This window comes from Diceros bicornis, chromosome 20, assembly GCF_020826845.1.
Source record: "Diceros bicornis minor isolate mBicDic1 chromosome 20, mDicBic1.mat.cur, whole genome shotgun sequence".
NCBI classification, from domain to species: domain Eukaryota; kingdom Metazoa; phylum Chordata; class Mammalia; order Perissodactyla; family Rhinocerotidae; genus Diceros; species Diceros bicornis.
Window position 1 is genome coordinate 48,660,139 of NC_080759.1, and position 22,702 is coordinate 48,682,840.

The following is a 22,702-nucleotide window of genomic DNA, read 5'->3' on the forward strand; positions in this document are numbered from 1 at the left end:
GGGAGACCAAGGGAGAATGCTTGTTACTCTTTGTAATTTTTTTTTAATGCAATATGATCCTTTACAAATCAAACATGCTCTTAAGATATTTTATTGTTTTGAAGGTCTCAAAGCGTTTTGGGGGAGATTGAAGGAAGTGCTTTTGATAGGAATTAGGAAGCTAATTATCTCATAGCTATGATGCTATTTGCATGCAGAGTTTACATCTCTGTGAGCATTCAGAGACTGGGAGAAATGCCAGGTCAAAGGAAGCTTGCGAGGATCAGGTCACCTAGTTAGAGGAGAGAGGGGACTGGCGGGCCAGCTTCGATTTGGAAGCCTTTACGAGTGGAAGAGCCAGCGGGACAGGGAACAGTGGAGAGATGCAAGAAGCAAAGAGAAAGAGTCAAGGGAAGAACAGTACCAAACTTATGAGTAGAATTGACAAATGCTAGAATTCAGTGTTGTGTAAAATCAAATGAGGAACACGATGGATGATCAATGAGACTGGTCAGATGTGGAGACCATCCATCCATACTCCTTCACTTCCCTTAAGACCAGGGGCATGCATTTTCAAATTTCTGATGTCTTCACTGAACGTGAGATCAAGGTCAACCAAGACTTTGACTTCACTTATACATGGTAGCAAATGACTAATTAGGCGGCAACCACGAATGACTAAGAGAACAGAATAATTTTAGTTAGTTAATTTGGTTAAGCAATGAAAAAAATATTTTGCATCACATGCAGTGCACCAAAGTGCTGGGACTGCATCCTTCATTGTCCTGCAGATTGTGTTCCCACCTGGAGGAACCGTGGTTTAACCAGCGGTGCAGTGCCTTAAACACAGAGGCTGATTAATAATTACCTGCTTGATTGCCTGAATTATTCATACGTTTGTTCAATAAGTACTGGCTGAGTACTTCTCTGACCAGGCACTGTCTAGGCACTGGGGACAGAGCAGTGAACCAAACAGTCTCCGATGGAGCCAGTGTTCCAGTGGATGATGTTAGATGAGAAAGGAAGCAAACAAAATACGTACAATATGTAAACCTGTAATGTTGAGTAGTAAAGTGATATGAAAAACTGGGCAAGGATTAGAGTTAAAATGGGAGTGGAGGATTCTATTTCAGATAGGAAGGTTCATGATGAGGTGCCTCTAAGCAGAGATCTGAGTGAAGTGAGTGAGTGAGCCATAATTGGAAGACAAGTGAAGAGGGAGTGTATTTGGGGAATAGCAAGGAGATCAGTGTGGGAGGAATGAATGACAGGGCAGGGGGATGGGGTGGTGGGAAGGGTATGGAGATATTTTCAGAGACATATCCAGGTAGATTGAAGATTTGTAGGGCATGCTAAGATTTTTGATATTGCACCAAGTGTGATAGGAAGCTATTGGTGGGTACTGAGCAGGGGGACGACATGATTGGCGTTACATTTGAATAGGATCATCCTCACTGCCACAGGGGATGGGTTCAAGAGTAAGAAACAAGGAGACAGGAGGCTATTTTGACAGTCCTAGTGCACCACGATGGTAGTTTGAATTGGGATGGTGGAGGTGGAGGGGAAAAGTAGTAGTGAAATTTGGAGTATATTCTGAAAGGATAGCTGAAAGAATTTTTTGATATGCTGAATGTATGATGTGAAAAATTAAAGTCAAAGATGATTCCAAGGATTTTGGTTTAAGCAACTAGATGAATGAACAAGTGGTTTCCTGGCATAATGAAGATTGGGAAGTGAGCAAGTTTGGGGTGTTGTTTGCGTTTGGACTGGGTTAGTTTGAAATGGCTTTTAGGGATCTAAGTAGAGCAGTCAAAGACAATTTGATACATGAGTCTGGAGTTCAGTGGAGAGGTTAGAATAGGAGATATAAATTGTGGACTGGTCTGCACACAGCATTGTGTTGTATGGTGATGACACTGCTTCAGTTTTGGCGTACAACAAAGCTACACTCTGCATGGAGTACTCACAATACACAGATTGCACTTTACTATCCCCTTTAAAAATCACCCTCCGACCCACACAACATAATCTTGTTGCTGTATAACACAGAGTTCTTAATTTCTTTTCTCTCACATATTTGAAGCAAATGAGAATTCTGTGTATTGTACTCAGTGACCACAGAGACAAATTAGTGCACCCCAAGGGTGCCAACTGAAAAATTTTGGAACATTCTTAGAGAGGAGCTATACTTACAAGAATTTTAAGTATATACTTAAGTAGTTTAAGCTATACTTAAAAGAATTGATAAGCAATTCTAAAGAGCTCTCCAGGCTAACTCTCTTACTGTTAACCCTCCTATTGGAGGGCATATCTAGGTCATCATACCTAATTTAGCTTCAAAGGCATTCTGAAATCACTCTGACCTAGTGTAGCCTGGATTGTTTTCTATCTAACATCCCTGAGGTGACTCCAGGGGACAGCTCCAGGATATGGTCACCAGGGAAGTTCAAGGAGAATATCCTACAGATATCCATTAATATCACCAAAAAACTTTTGGGGACATATTGCCTGGGCCCCTCCTACCTCCCCTCCATCCTTGGATTTAACTCAAGAAATTCCTGGTATCTAAAGAGTTTGCACCTTTATAGTGAAAGACCTCTTGGTGAAGGGTAACTTTTACTCTGTGTGTGGAGGGGAGAAGGGAGACATGAGAATGGAGACTTTTCAGGCACTTTTGTATTATTTATGTCTTTCTCCTCTTTTATATAGGTTGAAGCAGGTTGGCTGTGCCTTTCAGTATTTGCTTAATTTGATAGAATTGCTTCTCCTCTCATTCATTTTTTAGTGGTGGATGCACATCAGCTGTCGGATGGCTGTCAGTGGCTGCGGGTGCCCTGATGTTCGTTATCTGATGTCTATGTTTCGATCATATCTTCCACTTGGGTGCCAGCAGCTGAGAATGTCCCCCATTGTTCTATATTTTTTACAGCACAAGATGCAGTCAAAGTTACAAAGGTTTTTCCTTGATCCATTGAAGACTCACCGAGTAAACTGAAGATCATGAACAAATTTCTCTTTTGCAGGGAGAGGTCAGCTTTGGAGGCCATTGAAGCTGGGAAATAATGTTTTTTTGTGGCTACTCACCACATCAAAGTTAATTTTCTCTTACTGGAGTTATTTTTCAGAAACAACCAACTGAGAGGACACATCCAGCATTGTGGCCATTTCCTCTTTATCCATGCTACTCTGCTGTCTGAGTCATTCTGCACTGTTTGTACAGAACCCACAGCTTTTATGCTGTCCTTCAAATAGTAATGTACTTTATCACACCTAGTAGAAATTTACTAGTCATAAACTGAATTATTTAGGGGATTTTCTTTTTCTTTCTTTTTTTTTTTTTTTTACCAATTTAGACAGCTTTTAATTCAAGAACTTAGGATCAAGGCATATTATGATTATCTTAGGACTGTGGTAATATATAAACTTGTGCAATGTCATTTTGACAAGTGAAGACTGAAAATTAAAGCATATCTACAACCATATTTCTTCAACGTGATAAGTTCCTAGGGCATTCAGAGATTATTATTTAAAAAATGTGCTTGCTGCCTGCCACTCTGCTGCCAAAAATAAGCTAGTCTGAGGGGGCTAAGTGTTAGAGGACATTCCTGGGAACTATTTCATCTGGGACCATTTGTGACAAAGCATTCTTGAATTCTTTTTTACTACCTTCTTTCTCTGCCTTCCAACGAAACCAATCTCTGTCAAAAGAGGTAGGACTTTTTTTTTTTTAAACCAAATATACTTCTTATTGCCAAAATTTATAATGGAAAAATTAATTTAAGCTGGTAGTTTATTTCAACCATTTCAGAACATCTAACTGTTAAGAAGTCAGTGCCACCAAATGCACCATGTACTATAATACTGTTTTAGGAGGCAGGAGAGAGGATTGGAAAAAAATCATTGGGTGTCTGGGCTAGAAAATCTGGAGTCAGGGAACTCAAAAGTTCTTTGTTAACAGTCTGTGACCTTGAACAAGTTACTTTGCCTATCTGATTCTGGGTCTTCAGCTATGAAATGCAGCCAAAAATGACTGCCCTGAAAGAAAGCCGATTGTGTCAAAGACGTTAAGGTGTTACACTAGTGAAAATCACCATTGATTTGGATAGCCACATTGCAGAGCATAAATCCAGTGCTTTATGATTTTACACCATACGAATTTGGAAACTACTGCATATGCACGGTTTTCCGTCTACTTCCCTGCAGGTAAGGTAGCTTATTTTTGGAAAAGAACTGAGGAGAGTGTTGCCTGCTGGAAGAGAGTCCTAGAGAGGTTTTGCGGAGTAGAGTTATAGAGAAACTGGCTTCGGGGTGCATAAAACCGAGACTAGAGGTTGCAGCCACTTCTCCGGGAGAAGGAGGGATGGCATTTGAGTCCTTTACATGGCAAGGATGAAAGTGACCACGCGCCACAGAACGTTGGCACCAGGGTCACTAGGAAGAATTACTCCAGGAAATGACCCAAGATATTTACAATGTCACCAAGATATTTACAAACAAACCGGGACACTCACTGCAGGAGAGAGGGGGCGAGGAGGACAGAGGGAGAACATAGACTCCAAAGACTTCTGTTTTTAGGGCTCTGATGGATCAGTGCGAGTGCCCTTGAAGCAGAGGGCTCTGAGGGCTGGGAGCGATCGCCAGGCAGAGGCAGTTAGTCCTCAGGACCCGTGCGCTCTTTCCCGCGCCCTGCTCAGCGCACTCGGGCGCGCCCAGGGCACCCACCTCCCGCGCCCCTACTCCCACGCGGGTGTCCAGTTAGACCACCCTGGCCCCACCCACCCTGGCGCCACCGAATCGCACTTGCCCATCCAGTAACGGTTTCTTGACCCGCGGCCTCTGACCCCTCCCCGCTCGCTCACGAGAGCCGCAGTGCGCGCCGTTTGGAGAGGGGTAATCCGCCCCGGAACCGACGTGAGCGGCCCCGGGGCGGGGTCGGAGTCGGTGGAAGCGGCTGAGGGATCCCCCCTCCACCCCCGAATCCCGGCCGGTTGCCCCCGCACCCCACCCGGGGCTCGCACCTGCCTCCCTCCACATCCCCCCTCCGCCGGAGCGCCCCCTCCGCTCTTCCCCCCGGCCGCGCGCCAGCTCCTTCCATACGCCCCCTCCCCCGGCCCACCCCTCCGTTGCGCTGCTCCTCCCCCCACTCCTCGTTCTCCCACCCCCCGCCCCCCGCGGCGCGGCTCTCACGCGCAGCGGAGTTCCGCGCCGCCTCCATCAGAGCCGAGCCGGCGGCTCCGCGGAGCAGCCGCCCCTGCCGCCGCCGCCGGGCCCTCCGCGTCTCCTCCCCGTCCCGCCCCCAGCCCCTGGCACCCCGGTCCCCCCTCCTCACCCTCCTCCCTCCTTCCGTCCCTCCCCCACGCCCTCTGGTCTCCCTTCGGCTGCAGCCCGAGCCCGGCCCGCCAGCCGGGCTGGCAGGAGGCCGGCGGCGGCACCACCATGAGCTTTGAGGGCGGCCACAGCGGCAGCCGGCGCCGCGGGGCGGAGAGCAGGGACGCCGAGCCGCCCCCGCCGCCTCCCCCGCCGCCGCCGCCGCCGCCGCCGCCGGGAGAGCCGGCCTCGGTCCCCGCGCCTCCGCGCCACCTGCCGCCACCGCCCGCGCCGCCTGCATCCCCCGAGCGCGCCGCGGGGCTCGACGAGCCGCCGACGGCGGTGGTCCCGCGGCACAGGGGCGAGGACGAGCCGCCGCCGCTGCCCCTGCCGCCCGCCGGCCAGGAGGTGTCGGCAGCTGGCGACTCCGGGGAAGGTCCGAGGCGCCTTCCAGAGGCGGCGGTCCCTGAGGCGGCGGCGGGGAAGGGCGGCCCCGGGGAGCCCGAGGCCGGCGCGGGCGGGGAGGGCGAGCGGCGGGGCGCCGGCGACCAGCCCGAGACGCGCTCGGTGTGTAGCAGCCGCAGCAGCAGCAGTGGCGGCGGCGACCAGCGCCCCGGGCACCAGCACCAGCACCACCAGCCCATCTGCAAGATCTGCTTTCAGGGCGCCGAGCAGGTAAGGCCCGGCGGGACCCCACGGCAGCTGGCGGTGGGCTCGGGTCGCGGCTGGGCCGCTGTCTGTCCGCGACGGCCGACCTTTCAGCACCACGGACAGCGCTCGCCTCCTCGTTCCTCTGCTGCCGGGCATGTCCGGTCCAGCCAACTGAGCAGTGGCCGCTGTGCGTTCCCTTTCCCCTTCTGTGAAGACAGATAAAAATGCCCCGGTGGTGAACACAGAGTTTAATTTGATCTACACTCTTTTTTCCTACCTGGTCTTGCGGTTACACATTCCTCAGGTGCTTTAATGATAATGCCATAAGTATCTGTTTTGTGAATTACTAAATGGATTTTGGTTTATACTTAGCAACAAACCAATTTTCCTCTTTCTACAAATGTATCCTGAGACAGATACTCTTAGAATACAAACTGGGGGTGAGTCATGTCAAAACCAAAAGGGCAGGGTCTTTCCTTATTGCAAATTTTGGTGACTTCATCTCACTGATGTGAAAAGTGTGGTACAGTTTTTACAAGAGAAATGGGAATGTACTTTGACCTTGTGAAAGAAGGCTATTTAGCCAACAATGTACTTTATATTTTGTTAGAAACACAATTCTAAAATTATAAACTCCATTAGAGGCGCATGCAAACTTCTAGAGAGTAATCATGGAGACAACAGGATAATAGATCTTACAAAATGTGTGGTCTGAGAAAACATTAGGCTTAATATTTTTAAAAGTAAGGAAATTGCGTAAGAATATGCAGGCTTTCAGGAATATAGTGCCCTAAGTCAATATTTATGATGCTACATTTAGAAAAAAATAAAAGCATAATGCTATTGCAGGCTACTTTCTGGGATGCCATGCATTTCTTCTTCAGCAATGATTAAGAATAACTGCAGAGGAAATGCATTTGACCATCCACTTAAAAGTTATTAAAGAGATTTAATAGTACAGCTTTTCCCCAAGGGTATTGGGAGCTATATCTTGCAGACGTTTTGTATGTTGATAGAACATTTATGTCATAACTCTAAGCAATATCTTTGAAATAGTTTTAAGACTTTAGTTTCATTCCCATCAGAGGTATACAAATTTAATTTCATTTTCTAGAGTAGAGTTTGATGCTTGTATCCTGGGTAAATGGCTGTGAAAGAAAAGAAAGCAGGTGTTAGATTTTTAAAATAGAGGCACAAGCACAACTATTCATTGTGAGCCGTTTTCTTTTCAGGGGGAGCTGTTAAACCCCTGCCGATGTGATGGGTCGGTCCGGTATACACATCAGCTGTGCCTGCTGAAGTGGATCAGTGAGAGGGGTTCCTGGACCTGCGAACTCTGCTGCTATAGATACCATGTTATAGCCATTAAAATGAAACAACCTTGCCAGGTAAGCATTTGTGACATTTTTTTCCCTGAAATAATTTTGCTAAACATAAGTACACTTGAGTTATTAGTAAGGATATTTACATATACTACTTAAAAACATTTTATGCGAATGACGGTGAAACCAAGATTTAGAATTTGTAGAGATGTGCTTTGAGAAATCTGTGAGATTTTTATCTGAGAAACTCCAAAGACATTTTATTCAAATGATTTCCTTTATTAATTTGTTGTTTACTGATGAGATTATACCCATCCTTGTTGGTAAATGTCTTATACTCCAATTAAATCAATGTTATGAATTAGAAATGTTACACCATTTATTTTAGTAATATTTTTAATTTAAGCATTGAAGCCCTGGCTGGTCTCCATTTATGGAAAACAGGTGCAAGTAAAGCAAAATTTTACTAGTCTGGAAACTTTGGTTGAATCTATTAGTGCTAATCTGAACACTCTTTTCACTTAACCAGGCTTTCTTTTTCATATGAGATTTTTTCACAGTTTAATTTTGGCTAGTTTCATTCTTTGCTGTGTTCAACTACATAGTGCGTGCAGAAGCATTCCCAACAATTAGTCTCAATAATACTACTGAAATTGTATATATTCTTAAGCTTTTTGTGTATAATCACATAATAATACAATCCTAACCCTACAGATGCCTTCGGAAAAGTAAGCTTTTGATTTTTTTTTTCATGGTGGAACTGATTCAGTTCTTTGAATAGACTGGTGTAATGTAAAATACAAAATATTCAGAATGCCATCTAAAGCATAATAGTGTGTAATTGATGAGATCTGGTAGTGACGTGGTGCTGAAGTTAAGCAGACGTAAAAGAGTAGGGTTCAAAACACAGAGACAAAGGAGGTAATAGAAAAGGAAGAAGGAGTTAAAAAGTTAGGAGGAAAAGAAAGTAATAAAATCTAGTGTTGCCTGTTTCTATTTAAATTACCAAATTTAGTATGCATTGAGCCATATAAAATAGGTGAAATTGTTAGTATTTGCAGAAGGAACCTGGAAGCTGAATTACTACTGCATTAATAATTTATATTTCATGGTTGTTAATTTGCCTCCTTCATATAGTTTGCAATTAATTTGCATCTCTGATACTCACCATTTAAGGCATGATTAGCAAGCGTGAAATGAAAATATGAATTTTCTCAAGCTGACCTAAGGCTTATAAATAATTTGGAAAGAAGGGTAACTAATGTGGATGAGTGATGTTAGCATGCTGAAGATAGGCATACACCTGACACGTTTTCCCAGAACCGCTAATTGATTGAGCTACTTGGGTGTCAATTTATGGATCCATTATAGTGGTCTTGAAAAACAGATGGAACCAGGTCCAAAGACCAGGATAAGAGTAATACAATTGAATCTACAGTAATTTTATGAATAGACATATGTGGAGATGAGAAATGGAGAGCTTTGGGGATGCAGAGAAAAGTCCCATGAGACGTGCTGTGATCGAATGTTCAAGAGCTGAAATAGAATGCTAAGTATTTCAAAAACTTTAACTTGTGGCTGCTATGTATTAATTCACTTGGGATGATTACTTTGAAGTAAATAGAAGTTGGTCCTTGATATAATTTTAAAATAGAGAAGAGACACAGGGCTGGGGCAAAAAATACAATTTACTAATTCTAATTCTATAGCAAAATGAATTGATTACCACTATGTTTTGCTTCATTAAAAAAAATCATTCAATATTTCTTTTAACTAAAGCAATTCCCCCAAATATGTATATGATATGACCAAAAAATCAAATCAAAACAAAAATAACCAAAACCCAAAAATTAACCCAGTATTACTAATATATTTAGGGTTATTACGACATATGCAAGTATTACGATGATCTATAATCAGATCTGTTTGTTGCAGTGAACTAGAAAATAATATTTAGAAACAAAGTTGATATGAATGTGATGATGATGGTTCAGATCATGCCCAAGAAAATAACTTTCTAGGACTATATTATATGCATATAAAACTCAGTAATCTTAATGAACAGAAATCAGATATAGGGTTCCCAAAGTGTAGATTCTCATACTTTGAAGTAGTTTATTCTCAGATAAAGTTGGATTAATCGTCTGACATTTCTGTGATAGATGATCCACAAACTGAGCATTTACTCTGATTTTTGGTTTTCTCCCTTGCCGGTGTGAGGCCAATTCGATTTAGCATCTATCACACTCACGCTTTATGGCATGGTAGAGATCCATTTCCTCATGGTGCGGGATCAAATAGGAAGCATGTTATGGCCCTCTCCTTCATTTTCAGTATCCTTCTGTCCTAAGTATAGAGCCCTCCCATCGCCATGAGTGGGTGGTTGCTGGGATGTAGAACAGAATAGAGAATAAATAATGAAACTAAGAGAACATTTACTGATCTCTTATTCTGTGCCAGGCACTGTTTTAAGTGCTTAACATATACTGATACTGATATTCAATTTTCATAAGAAACCTATGACGTAGGGAATATTATTATCTCTATTTTACACAAAAGGAAACTGAGGCACAGAAAAGTTAAGTAACTTTACAGGTACATATCTAGTAAAAAGCAAAGCCAGGATTCAAAGTTAGTCGGTCTGGCTCCGGGGTCCATGGTCTTAGCCACTGTGCCCCATACTGGAAAGTGTTCTTCTCAACTCCATCATAGTCACCCTGAGTTTCTGGGTCTTTCATGACTTATACTGTGTAATGTTGAGTCAAGCAGGATCTAGTTTCCGCCCGGGTCTCTAAGATGGTCTAGAAAGGCTTTGACTATCTATTGCTGCATAACAAACAATATCAAATACTTAGTGGTTTAAACAACCCTCATTTATTATCTCTGAAGAGTCTGGGTTGATTGAGGTCAGCTGGGATGGTCTTCTCCACATGTGGTGTCAGTCTGGAGCTGTAATCATCAAGAGATTTGACTGGATTGGAACATCCAAGATGGCTCACTCATTTGACTTGATCTTGGTGCTGGCTGTTGGCTGGAAGCTCAGTTGGGGCTGTCAGCTGGCACCTCAGTTCTCTTTCCACGCAACTTGGGCATCTCACAATATGATAGTTGGGTTCCAAGAGCATGATAGTAGAAGTTACAGATCTCTTAAGGCCCAACCTTGGCAGTCACATGGTTTCATGTCTGCTGCATTCTCTTGATTAAAACAAGTCACAGGACCAACCCAGATTCAAGAGAAGGGAAAATAGACTCCATGTCTCCTTCCTTTAAGTAGAGTGGTCATCTTTAATCTGCCGCAGGAGACAGCTTCTGAAATGGCTCTATGAACCTACCCTGGTCTCTGCGTTTGGTCTTCATCAGGCCCAGCTTGGTCAGCAGGCACCACCATAACTTCTGTCCCAGGGCTCAGAAACAAAGAAGGTTAAACAAATGTTTGGGAGGTTGATTCCGTCAGTGGTGCTTGGTGCGTGTCCTCCAGCACTTTCACAAGTGATGATTACCACATTGTACCTCCTGGTGCTCAGAGGGACTTGGGAACAGAGCAGGGAAAGGAGCAACTAACCGGGAATCAGGTGTGTGTGAGGGAAACGTGCTGCAATGAGTCTAAAACCTTAGTTTTACTTGTTTTTCTTGTTGAGATTAGAATTCTTTGAGAATTTGGGTCTAAACCTCCCCATTTCATTGGATTTCAGTGATACTCAGCAACATGACCCGATAGAAAACTGATGTATCCTCTACAACATATTTAAACCTTAATTGCTGTATCATTAGCAGTAGGAGTTAATTAAGACATTTGAAGTAATTAACATGCATTTACCTTCCTACCTACTTGCAGAATCCATTTTATTGATTAACGTATTCGAGATGATGCATTAATGATATTTTAAGAGTAAAAGCTAATTCTGTTTTGAATCTCGTAGTATGGTATAAAATTAGTGGAATCTAAGAACATAGATCAAATTTATTTTGAGATGTTGGTGACATTATAAACTAATTAAGCTATATTCAAGTTTATGGATGCCTTCAGTACTTTATCAAGAAATATAGATGTTTGAAGAGATAACATTTACTAGATAAAATATTTTACAGGAAACTTAAAACTTGTTATTAAAGACAGACCATACTGCCCAAACATAGAAAAATACTATGTAAATTGAAGGTAATAGCTACTTCACCTTGGACAAGTTACTTAACTCTTTGTGTTTCAGTTTACCCATCTTTAAAAGATAATAATGGCCCCTATTTTATACATTATTTTTAGGATTAAATACATAAATATATGTTACATATTATATATACGTAAATATACATATTTATATACATAAATATAGTATAGCTTATATATACTATATAAATATAATATAGCTTAGAATAGTGCCCAGAACATAGTAGGTGACGTTTCAGTATGGGTTCTGATTCTTTTTACTTGTTCAGTCAACTAATAGATGGGGACCTTCAATTGCTCACAGCAACAGTGCTCACAGGTCCCTGTTGTTGCCTTCAGTCTGCTGTCACCAAAGTGAAGTTAATGACTCCTCTTGCCATATCATTCTTTATTCCTATATTTTAACTCCCTGCTTTTTCTTGGAGAGCCCATCTTGGTTTCTGATCAAATTTGTTATCATAAAGAATGAATGAATCAGCATTTTAAAAATCAGGTGTAATGAGATATAATGATCTCAGCACATGAGAACTTTACTCTCCAGATGTCCCTGCCCGTGAGTCTTTATTGACATCTGCTCATAATCCCATTTATGAGACGTTTTTACATGTGGCCAAGCACAGGGCAGTGCTATTCTGTGTCATTGGGCAGCCGTTGTTTGTTTATCCTCTGGAAAGCCTCGTGTTGGGTAGGGTGTGTGTGAGTAGGCAGGAGGTCCAAGAAGCCCCAGATCCCTGGGGGACAATCACAAAGGGGCGCTCACAGCGGATAGTGGTGTCCGTCAGCTTTCCTTCCTCCTCCTCCATTACTCAGAGCACAAGAGGAAATGACTAGGGAAGGGCTTGCCTGGGAAGGGGTTGAGACTTGCGTGTGGGCCATATACCTTCGCAGGTATTAGGCCCCTGACCACTTTTACTAGCCTCTAACATTTTTATTAGCCTTCCACTTACTGCTTTTCCTTTAAACACTTAACAGTGTGCTGTCAGCAACAGCTCTTCTCATAGCGATAAGAATGACCGGGACATCTCCTAGGAAGGAGAATGGCTTGAGAATATTTTTCATTTTTATCCATGTTCTTAAAACTCTGGGATTCACCATGTTAGTCTTGAATTAGAGAGGAAGTTGGCACCAGATGGGCTCATCTCGGCTGTTGTTTTAAGGTACAACTTCTGGACCTATTTGTGAAGTGCTAATAGAACTTTAGTTAACTTCTGGAGACCCCTGTGGTCATTATTTTCCTAAATGGGGCTCTGTCGTGAAAGGGGTATTTCCACCTTCAGAAGCGATGAAGTTGCTCTCATGATGTGGCTGATGCGCCAGGAGAAGCTGACAAATTATCATTGAAAATTGGCTGTGATTTTGAAATGTATTAAGAAAACATCAGAGCATTATTTTATCCGAGTTGCATGCTGTCATTTGAAATACTATTTCAAGGCATTTTGTGGATTAAAAATGTCTTCATACATACAACCTAGTTGACATGGTGAGCCACCGCTTTTCTTTTTTCTCTGTTGCTGTCACTAATGTTTTCTGTAAGTTTAATAGCAAAAGACAAGCTGAGGGGAAGCTCTTCATTACCATGCCTGAACAACTGAGAAATAATGCTAAAATGTAATATTTTAAAACATATGCTGGCGTATGTTATAGGTAATTAAAAATGTCAAAGTAAAGAACACATCAAGAGACAATTTCCTCGTCTTTGAAATTATTTTTGTTTCATTTGCTTACTACTTCTCAGGACACATGAATCTTCATTATACTCACTAGAACTGATTAATGATTCTCTGCTGAATAAAATATGTAAATTATACTTTGTTTACTGCTATAGCCAACTTATTCACTTTCTGGCCGTGTGTACAGTGATTTTACAATTTGTCTCAAAGCCAGATGGTTCTGAGAAGGTGGTACAAAGAGATGGAGGCCATGTAGGGTGTTGTGTGCTGGCATTTGCTTTTAACCTTTATAGAGAGAGGATTAGGGATGATGTGGTCCCGATAGATGATACTTTCCAGAACTTTCTTCTCTACACACATCTGCTTTTCTACATTTTTTTGGCTCTTTTTAGTATTTCCCTTTTGACATCTTTATCTTCTTTGCTCTCTTGGCCCCTCCACACAGCTGCCTGTAGAAGTAAGAACCTCCTCTGGGGTGGAGCTTGGCAAACTTACTGGTCAAACCAAGTTAGGGTGGCAGGAAGATTTGAGGGTGGCAAGTGGTTGGGTAGAGGAACCTTGTTGGCTCCAAAATGTCTTCACTTGATAACATTTATCTTGTTATTTAAACCAGAGGTCAGCAAATCTGTTCTGTCCAGCGCCAGATAGTAAATATTTTAGGCTTTGAGGGCCATTATAACTACTTTCCTAGCACGAAAGCAGTCCTAGACTTTATATAAACGAATGAGCATGACTGTGTTGCAGTAGAACTTCACTTGTAAACCCTGAAATTTGATTTTCACATAACCTTAATGTGTAAGGGAATAATATCCTTCTTTTGATTCCCCCCCCCCCCCCACTAGTTGAAATTTAAAAACACATAGGCTACACAAAAACAGGTGGTGAGCTAGATTTGGTCCACTGGGATTTGGCAGTATTTTGCCAACCCCTGATTTAAATAAATGGAGTATTGATATGGACTTAGGTGTTAATGGACCTCTTATAAAATTAAATGGGTGAAGTGTTTTTAAATTTTTGTATGTTTCTTTGTAATTTTGAGTGACATTATCATAAACTTATATCACTTAGAAAATCGTGGCACTGTTAGGTCCATTATGAAATGCTATTAACTTCTTAATATTAAATATTAAAACTGTTGTTTCTTCCAGACAGTTTCTTTGTTCTATCAGACTCAAACCCTAAATTTCCAGGAGTAGCTTTAGTTAAGTTAGAAGTAGAAGGCAGGATATCTCGGAGTAAGCCTTCAGTGTCCCTGGAACAAGCCACCCTCTCATCTCATTGAGTTCTGGAATGCATTTTAGAGAATGCTCGCAGGTCTGTCCCTAAAAGAAGTCCTCCCAGGCTCTCTGCAAGTCCGCAGGTGTGCTGAGAATATCGCCTTTTGAAAGTCTTAAAAGGATATTGTTTCAGTTTGCTTGGGGTTTCCAAGCTTGCCTTCTAGGAGAGCAAGCATAGCAGAAAATGAGATAGGTTTTGGAACAAATTAAGTAACGTAGCTCAATATAGCTTGAGATTCACTTTCTTGGTCACTTTGTGGGCATTTGGTGAATATTTGTGATATGAATGAACGAATGAATGAATGCATGCATAAGCAAGTGTTTTAGTAAGGTGGACAGAAACATGGGGGTCTTGTTCACATTTCTGCAGTGAGAATTTCTTAAATCATGTTGCCTTCATTGCTCACACATTAGTCATCTACTGGTCTTTAATTTTCAAGTTGTTCTTAAGTTGACCTTCTAATAATCATCTTCTGAATCTGCCTGGGCAAATATGTTCAGCCTTTTAGACCACAGGAAAAAGTCTTAAGAGTGGGATCTATTTTTAAAAACCAAGAATTAAAAAAAAAAAAGTTCCCACTGAGACATATCTGTTCTTTTCAAAAAATAAAATGTCATGAAAAAAGACTCAGTGAATGTGAAATTACCCATGTGTGACACACTTGCTTTCTTGAGGTTGTCACTGGTTGAAGGATTTCGTCTAGCGTTTGTTCAGAGAATTTGTTGGAAATTTTACTCTATGATCATGGGTATAGATGAGCTGCTAAGAATTTCTACTGGGTATAATTTTTTTGGTCTGAATTTGCCACCTGGCTGAAAACAAGGTGAGTTTTTTTTTTTTGATGAGCAGTTTATACAGTTGTAACATAATTTCAAAAATGATTTTCTACTGGTGAATACAATACTCCAACATAGGGAGATGTGGCAAGAGAATAGACTATTTCCTCGCTCATTTCCTGCTTTGCCTGGGTGTGTGGCTTTGCTGGGATGTGACTGATGTTGGCTAAAGGGATTGGAACAAAGGACACTCAGCTTCCTTCTATTTTTGGACCTTCTAAGAGTAGAATGGGATGACTCTGAGGGCAAAGTGAGAGTGCTTCCAGCCCTCCGGCGGGGCAGGGAGTGGACTGAAGAGGAGATAATCGCCTACAATTACAAGTAAATGGATGGTAGACACTGAGGACTCGGCCAAGAAAAACTACCTTGTGGCTTGTGCTTTCTATATCCTTGGATATTTGACAACGTCTTCCTTGTGAGCATAACTCATAATTCAACAGCTGTTCTACGTGATTTAGCGAAATGAAGTCCCATAGAAGTAGAGGTGGACTGGAAGCAGTCTTGTGGGTAGATGTGACAAAAACCAGGAAGCATTTCTACGTAGGCAAAGTCGATAAGAGACCTTATTGAGGAGACATTTCTTATTCCATCCTTCCTTTAGGTGTGATATGCTCTGAAACTACCCTCTAGAAACCTGCTGTCTCTCTCATTGTTATCTCTTCAAGATAGTTCATTTTGACTGATGACACCTGAGCATTGTATCCTTATCATAGTAACAGAGCTCCATTGCTTGATGTGCCTTTTGGTTTGGTTTCTCATTTTGGTATGCTAATTATGTGCAAGTGGCCAAAGTTTAATTTGGGCACTGGGGCCCTCCCTGTAAGCATCTAGCTCTTATTTTGGGAACCCTCTAGGCACTCCTTTGTTATATATGGACTGCAGTTGTGCCGTGACACTCATTTGTGTCATGACTTCGAGTGACAAAATAGTTCACATAAACAGGGAACTATTTCAAGAAATTGACCTAGGCTTGCCTTGGTTTGTTCAACCTGTTAAAAAAAAGATTTTAGGAAGGATAACATCTCTCAGAAGTGTCCAGGGAATTTTGCTTATATTCTTGTCAAAGAATATTCCAGAAGCCACAGGAAATACTTTCACTCTTTTCTCTCCCCCTACTTTCTCCCCAGTATTAATTTCTTTTCTATTGTTACATTTGCATATTTTTTACGTAAATATTTTTGTAAGTGGCTTATTAAAGAAAAAATAAAGAATATAAAAAAAATGTATAATAGAGTAGAAAAGAGTACAGGATTTTCCAGGTATATATTGAACATTCTGTATATATTTGTTTTATCTTCCTTCTATCTCTTTCTTCCATTTCTTGACAACATCTGCCTTGTGTTTTTTTAGTAGGGGCAAGTAGATAGGAAGTTTCCAGGGCAAGCTCCAGTCTTTAGAAGAGAAAGACACAATGAATAGGGGTGATGATCCTTGCCCACATTGTATATGTTACACATACCCAAGCTCATACCTGAAAGTTGAAAGAAAATCTTGAATTCAAAACCACTTTTCAATCCCCTTGCAAACTGTCTTCCTTTACCTTTCATGGTGGACTCTCAGTCATACTGTCATAGCTTCTATTAAAGTCATTTTCAGATCTAGATGAGACTTTTCAGCAATTTGAGAAGTTATAGAAAGAAATGAAAAAATGTTAAGCCGACAAGATTACAGCTAATTCTGCCAAAATTTGTTGAGTAGCTTTGGATGACACATGCTTCTTAGACTATGGAGGGAAAGACTCTTAGATATTGAAACAGTTTTGAGTAATTTGGTGAAACATTTGGTGATGAGTTCCCCATGTCCTGTCTGCCTCTTCTCTCTGATCTGCACCCTATTGAGACTGAAGGTAGTATCTGTTACAGAGAAGGAAATTTGAGATAGAAGTATGCTACTTTATTTTGAACATGATTAAGCTCAACTACAGTACACTTTAGTGGCAAAACACCAACCATTCCTTGAGTTGCCTGTGGGGACAATTTCAATGCCAAGTAATGAGTGCATGGAGATTATTAATATAATAAGGCATAGTGATGGATTTATATGTGTTTATTTTTGGTCTAGAAGATGATTTTACTCATGTCAAGGGGTAGACTTAAAATGTTTCATCTTTGTTATTTTCTACTATGAATTATATAATAAATACTTTTCTATTGATTATTTTTTCATTTATTCAACAAATTAACCACTACCATGTAGCAGGCACTGTTCTAGACCCTAGAGCTACAGAGTTGGTTAAAACAGGTAAGACCTCTGCTTCTAAATTTAAGTTCTTGATGGTGAGGGACAGACCATAAATAAGTGAATACATTTTAAAAACTAGGTGATTATAGATTATATTAATAACTCTAAGGAAAATAAACTGGATGATTAAAAAAGAGTATACTAGAATGAGCCATGCGGTACTGGATTAGAGTTGGACACATTAGTATAAAATCATGTTTTGCTTAATATAGATACAAATGATTACATGTAGAAGTATTTATAGATATGTGCTTATGCATGTGTTAGTATACACACATCCATGTCCTGGCTCTGTCTGTTGAGAGGGCCTAAAAGCAGTGACACACCAGCAGTTATGAGCTCATCTAGCACCAGATTTTAGTTTCTAATACCATTCTCCAGTAAAAGGAACCAGTCTCATATAATATGCTATTCTTATACAAGATGAGACTGGAGTATCTTGTACTAGAAAGTAAAAAAGTGCTCAAAGAACAAAAAGGTGAGGGCATAGCAAAGGGACACAAGAGCCAACTTAGAAGAGTCCCCAGTGGCTAAAACTGTAACAATTTGAGCCATGAAATAAATCATGTAGTATTGGATTATAACTCAAACTATAGTATAAACATCCGTGAGTGCATACCAATATAAATAAATGATTAAATGAATAAGTAAACGGGGGAGAAAAGATAAATCTCCTTCACAGAAGAATTCCAAGTAATTTATTTATATACTGCCCCCTCCAGGAGGTGGAGCTCAACTCTCCCTACCCCTTGAGTGTGGGCTATGCTTAGTGACATGTTTCCAAAGGGTAAGTTGGTTACAGAGTGGAAAAGGGGTGGAGGGAGTAACTCGACAGTGGGGAAGACTGGCAAACACTACTTTAGCCAGGTGATCAAGTTTAACATTATCAGTGGTAACTGATGTTGCTAAAACGCCCTTGATATGATGTGATGAGACTATTTTACCTTTGTGGTCTTCCTCCTAAAATCCCATAACCCTAGTCTAACCATGAGAAAAACATCAGACCAAAGCAAACTGGGAGACAGTCTACAAAATACCTGACCAGTACGCTTCAACACTGTGAAGAAAAAACAGGGAAAGCCTGAGATACTGTCACAGACCAGAGGAAGCTAAGGAGATGTGATGACTAAATGTAATTTGATGTCCTGGGTGGGATTCTGGAACAGAAAGAGGACATTAGGGAAGAACTAGTGACATCCTAGGAAAGCGTGGAGCTTAGTCAATAGTAATGTGCCACTGTTGGTTTATTAGTTGTGACGTGTACTATAGTAATGTAAGATGTTAACAATAGGGGAAACTGTGCGCAGGGCATATGGAAACTCTTTGTACTATCTTTGCAACTTTTATGTAAATCTAAAACTACTCCAAAACTCAGTTTATTAAAAAAAAAAACAAATGAGTATGGAGAAGCCCAAGTGTATCTAGATAGAAGGTGTAGGGAAAGTCATTCTGAAGAGGCGACGGTTTGAGCTTAGACCTAAAGGTTGATGATGATCCCACCTTTGAAAAACTCTTTGAAGAGCATTCTGGAAGGGCGAGCAGCTAAACCAAAGACTAAGTAGGAAAGAGCTTGGGGTGTTGGAGGGAATAAAAAGAAGACTGTGATTGAGGCAGAGTAGGAAATGTTGTTGAGGAAGTAGGGTTGTGCCTTACCACATAGGCCATCATGAGGAATTTGTCATTCTAACATTCTAAGCACATTCTAAGAGCAATGAGAAGTCATCGGAGAGTCTCAGGCAGAGGAGTAATATAATAATAATAATAATAATAGATGCCTTTGGTTGCTTTGTGGAGACTAGATTGGAGGGGCTGAGCTGAGAGCAGCAATGCTGTTAGAATATTCCCTTGATGGATGGGAAAGACATAACAGTAGCTCATGCTAAGATGATGGCAGCACAGCTGAAGCAAAGTGGATCCATTTGAAAAATACTTTGAAAGTAGAAGCAACAGTTTATTTTGTTTTCACTTTTGTAATTTATTTGATGACAAAACATCTCCTGAGTTGACTTGAAGCTATTCATAGGTTTTATTTATCTCAGTTAGTGTCAATATTCATATATTTTGCCATAGAAATATTGTGATTAGTTACAGGATATTAACGTAGACCCTCCTGAGGGTGTGGGATGTTCCATAATATATAGAAAATACATCATATCCTATTTAAAAAAATCTAAGCAGTTTGGAATTTTGAAACATATGGCCCAAAGTATTTTGGGTAAGGGATTTTTGCCCAACATATGATCTACCCTGGAGAATCTTCTGTGTACTCTTGAGGAGAATGTGTATTTTCCTGTTGTTGAGTGGTGTGTTCTGTAAATGTCTGTTCGGTGTAGTTGGTTTATAGCGCTGTTCAAGTCTTTTATTTCCTTATTGGTCTTCTGTGTAGTTGAAAGTGGGGTATTGAAATCTCCAACTATTATTGTTAAATGGTCTATTTCTCCCTTCAATTCTGTTAGTTTTTGCCTTTTGTATTTTGGTACTCTGTTATTAGGTGCATAAACATTTATAAGTGTTGATCTTGATGGATTGACCATTTTGTTATGATAAAATGTCCTTTGTCTCTAGCAATAATTTTTATCTTAAAGTCTATTTTATATGAAATTGGTATAGCCACTCCAGCTCTCTTCTGGTTACTGTTTATATATATATCTTTTTTTCATCCTTTTACTTTCAACCCATTTGGTCTTTGAATCTAAAGTGTGTCTCTTGCAGATAGCATATAGTTAGATCCTTGGGTAAGGGAGTCTGGATCTGTATATGGTTATTCCTGGAATAGATCATTGTGAAAATCAGCAAACATTGTTGAGCTTGATTTTTTTGTGAAGTTATCAACTTAGGAGAATCTGTGATCCTGCATCATAGTGGTTATGTGCTGTTTGAGATTATGTGTTTCCCCTAATTGAATATTCTGTTAACCTGTGTGTTTATACAATTGTCCTCTCCCGTAACTTGTAAAGGGGCTATGTGATTTTTCTCTATCCTCTCCTGCCCCCATCACCTGAAACTTGGTGTGAATGATTGAGGAATTGTGGGACCCTATGCTTTTCTAGTAAATGGGAGTTTCTTCTTGCCATTCATAGTCAACTGCTTCCTGCAAGTCTCCAGAGCCTTCTGAGTATGAGTATGTTGACACAATTAGCCTTTGTAACTTAAACCCGTCCTTTTAAAAATTTGTTACACATCTTCTGGAGGGTTTGAGATTATATGAGGATCAATGTGATATAATGGAAAAAGCATGGACTTTAGCAATATGCAAACCAGGGTCCAAATTTTAGCTCAACCACTTACTAAGCCCTGTGACCAACAGTGATACCATATTTATTAATTCCTTAATTTTGTTGGGAAGGTTAAATCAAGTAACATTTTCAAAGTTCTTGGCACATGGTGGTGTTTTATTAATTCCTGACCTTTAACCTTGTTAGAATAAGAGTTGTAATGCATACAGTTTTGCCAGATTTGGGATTTGCTGTTTATTTATTTATTTATTCATCCATTTAATAATCCAACAAATATTTATTAATTACTTACTAGTTGCCAGGCACTGTTCTAGGGACTGGGGATGAACAAAAGTAAACAAAAGAAATAAAATCCCTGCCCTCGGGGGGCATACATTCCAGACAGGGAGACTGACAATATACAAGTAAAAATTCCCAGTAAAATAATTAGTAAATTAGTTAGTGGTAAGTGCTAAGGAAAAAACATAGGGCAAAGAAGGAGAGTGTGAAATGTTGAGAAGGGATGGCTAAAATTTTATATAGAGTGATGAAGGCAGGCTACCAATCCATTATCTTTGACTAACAGAAATTTTTTTATATATGACTTTCTAGACATAGGGCATATTAGTGAATGTTTACTGTGATTAATTTTCTTACTGAAGTACGTTTCATTCTGGGTTTCAGTTTTCCATGAATGAACTGGAAATATCCATATTTATAGCCTGTAGGTTTATAATTTGCATCAATATGTTAAAAGCCTTGATAGTGGCCCAATTTCCTCGATCCCTTGTATATCCAGGATGTTATGGTGAAGATTCAAGACATTGGTTTTAGGCGCAAGGAAGAAGAGTACAATCAGACAGATATTAAGAGAGAAAGAATAGTGAAAAATGTATTCTAGATTCTAAGAATCACAGATGCTCAATTTGTTCTTCCTTGAGTTATTTAAAATATTTATTTATGTTGTCACACTAACTGTTCAATCTACCGAATAATCAAGGGGTTAGGATCTTGAAAGCTATTATATGTGAGAAATTCAGTCTATTTTGAATTATAATTATTTTTAATATTGATTTTTATAAGTATAGTGATAATAAAACAAGTAAAAAACTAATGTTGAGCCTATTTTACCCTTGGATAAGTACATTTTTTTTTCTGTTGAAAAACATACAATTTCTGAGGTGGATTGTTTTGAAGAGAAGCTCTATTATCTCACTAAATGTCATTTAGGAAACTTGGCTATTTGGAGAATGAATGTTTGAGGCTTTAGTTTTCAAGGTAATGGAAGTGGGAGATATTGAAGTGGTTTGTACATGACTTGGCCACTATGAAAGTCATACAGACTTAAAGAAGGGAAAAGACTTTTTGTGTTGCTCCTGGAGCTACAGAAATTGACATTTGGGCTTCCAAAATCCATTTGAAATAAATGGCTTCCATTAACCAGTACAATGGGATGCTGGGCAGCACATCTTTTTTGAATCTTTGCCATTGACAGAGGATATGAATATAAAAGAGTTTTGAAGGGTGAAGGCTCCTTCCTCCTCTTCAGAAAACTTTTAATAATATGGAGACATTATGTTTGAGCTTGTGATACTTAGTCAACCGAAATGGAATAATCAGTTCCCCAAATTTGATGGGAAATGTCATCCGTAACTTAAAACCCTTAGCTTTCAAAGGCCATAAGCGTAAGTGGGTTATTAAGAATCTTTATTCGGGAGAAAAGTGATGATCATTTCATGGGGAGTAAGATGTTATATTTATGAACATATGCAGGAAGAGAGAACATTCTTAGGATAAGTATTCTCCATGGAGACCTTGCCTGGGTTTCCTGTATTTGCCTTCACAGTGGACTAGTTTAGATCATCTCTTAAAAGTTTAAAACCTTTCAAAGTAAGTCAGTAGTGGCGGACAGGTCTTGAGGGTTTATTTGAGCAAGCATGTGGGTGTTGGACCCCTTTCCCCAATTAGATGTCAGAAAAGCTCACTATGCAACTCCGCCCTCTAGTGTTTCCTGTTAAATACAGTTGTGTCTTGAAAT

General features: G+C 40.4%; 1 protein-coding gene across 1 annotated transcript in view; it reads left to right on the plus strand.

Moving 5' to 3' along the window:
* The first annotated feature begins 5,415 nt into the window (after window positions 1-5,415).
* The window catches only part of MARCHF11 (membrane associated ring-CH-type finger 11), a 101,484-nt gene continuing 84,197 nt past the window's right edge, over window positions 5,416-22,702 (plus strand). The window contains exons 1-2 of the mRNA XM_058563497.1: window positions 5,416-5,961; window positions 7,170-7,325. Of these exons, the coding sequence (XP_058419480.1) occupies window positions 5,416-5,961; window positions 7,170-7,325 (702 nt within the window). The remainder of the gene's footprint in view (window positions 5,962-7,169; window positions 7,326-22,702) is intronic.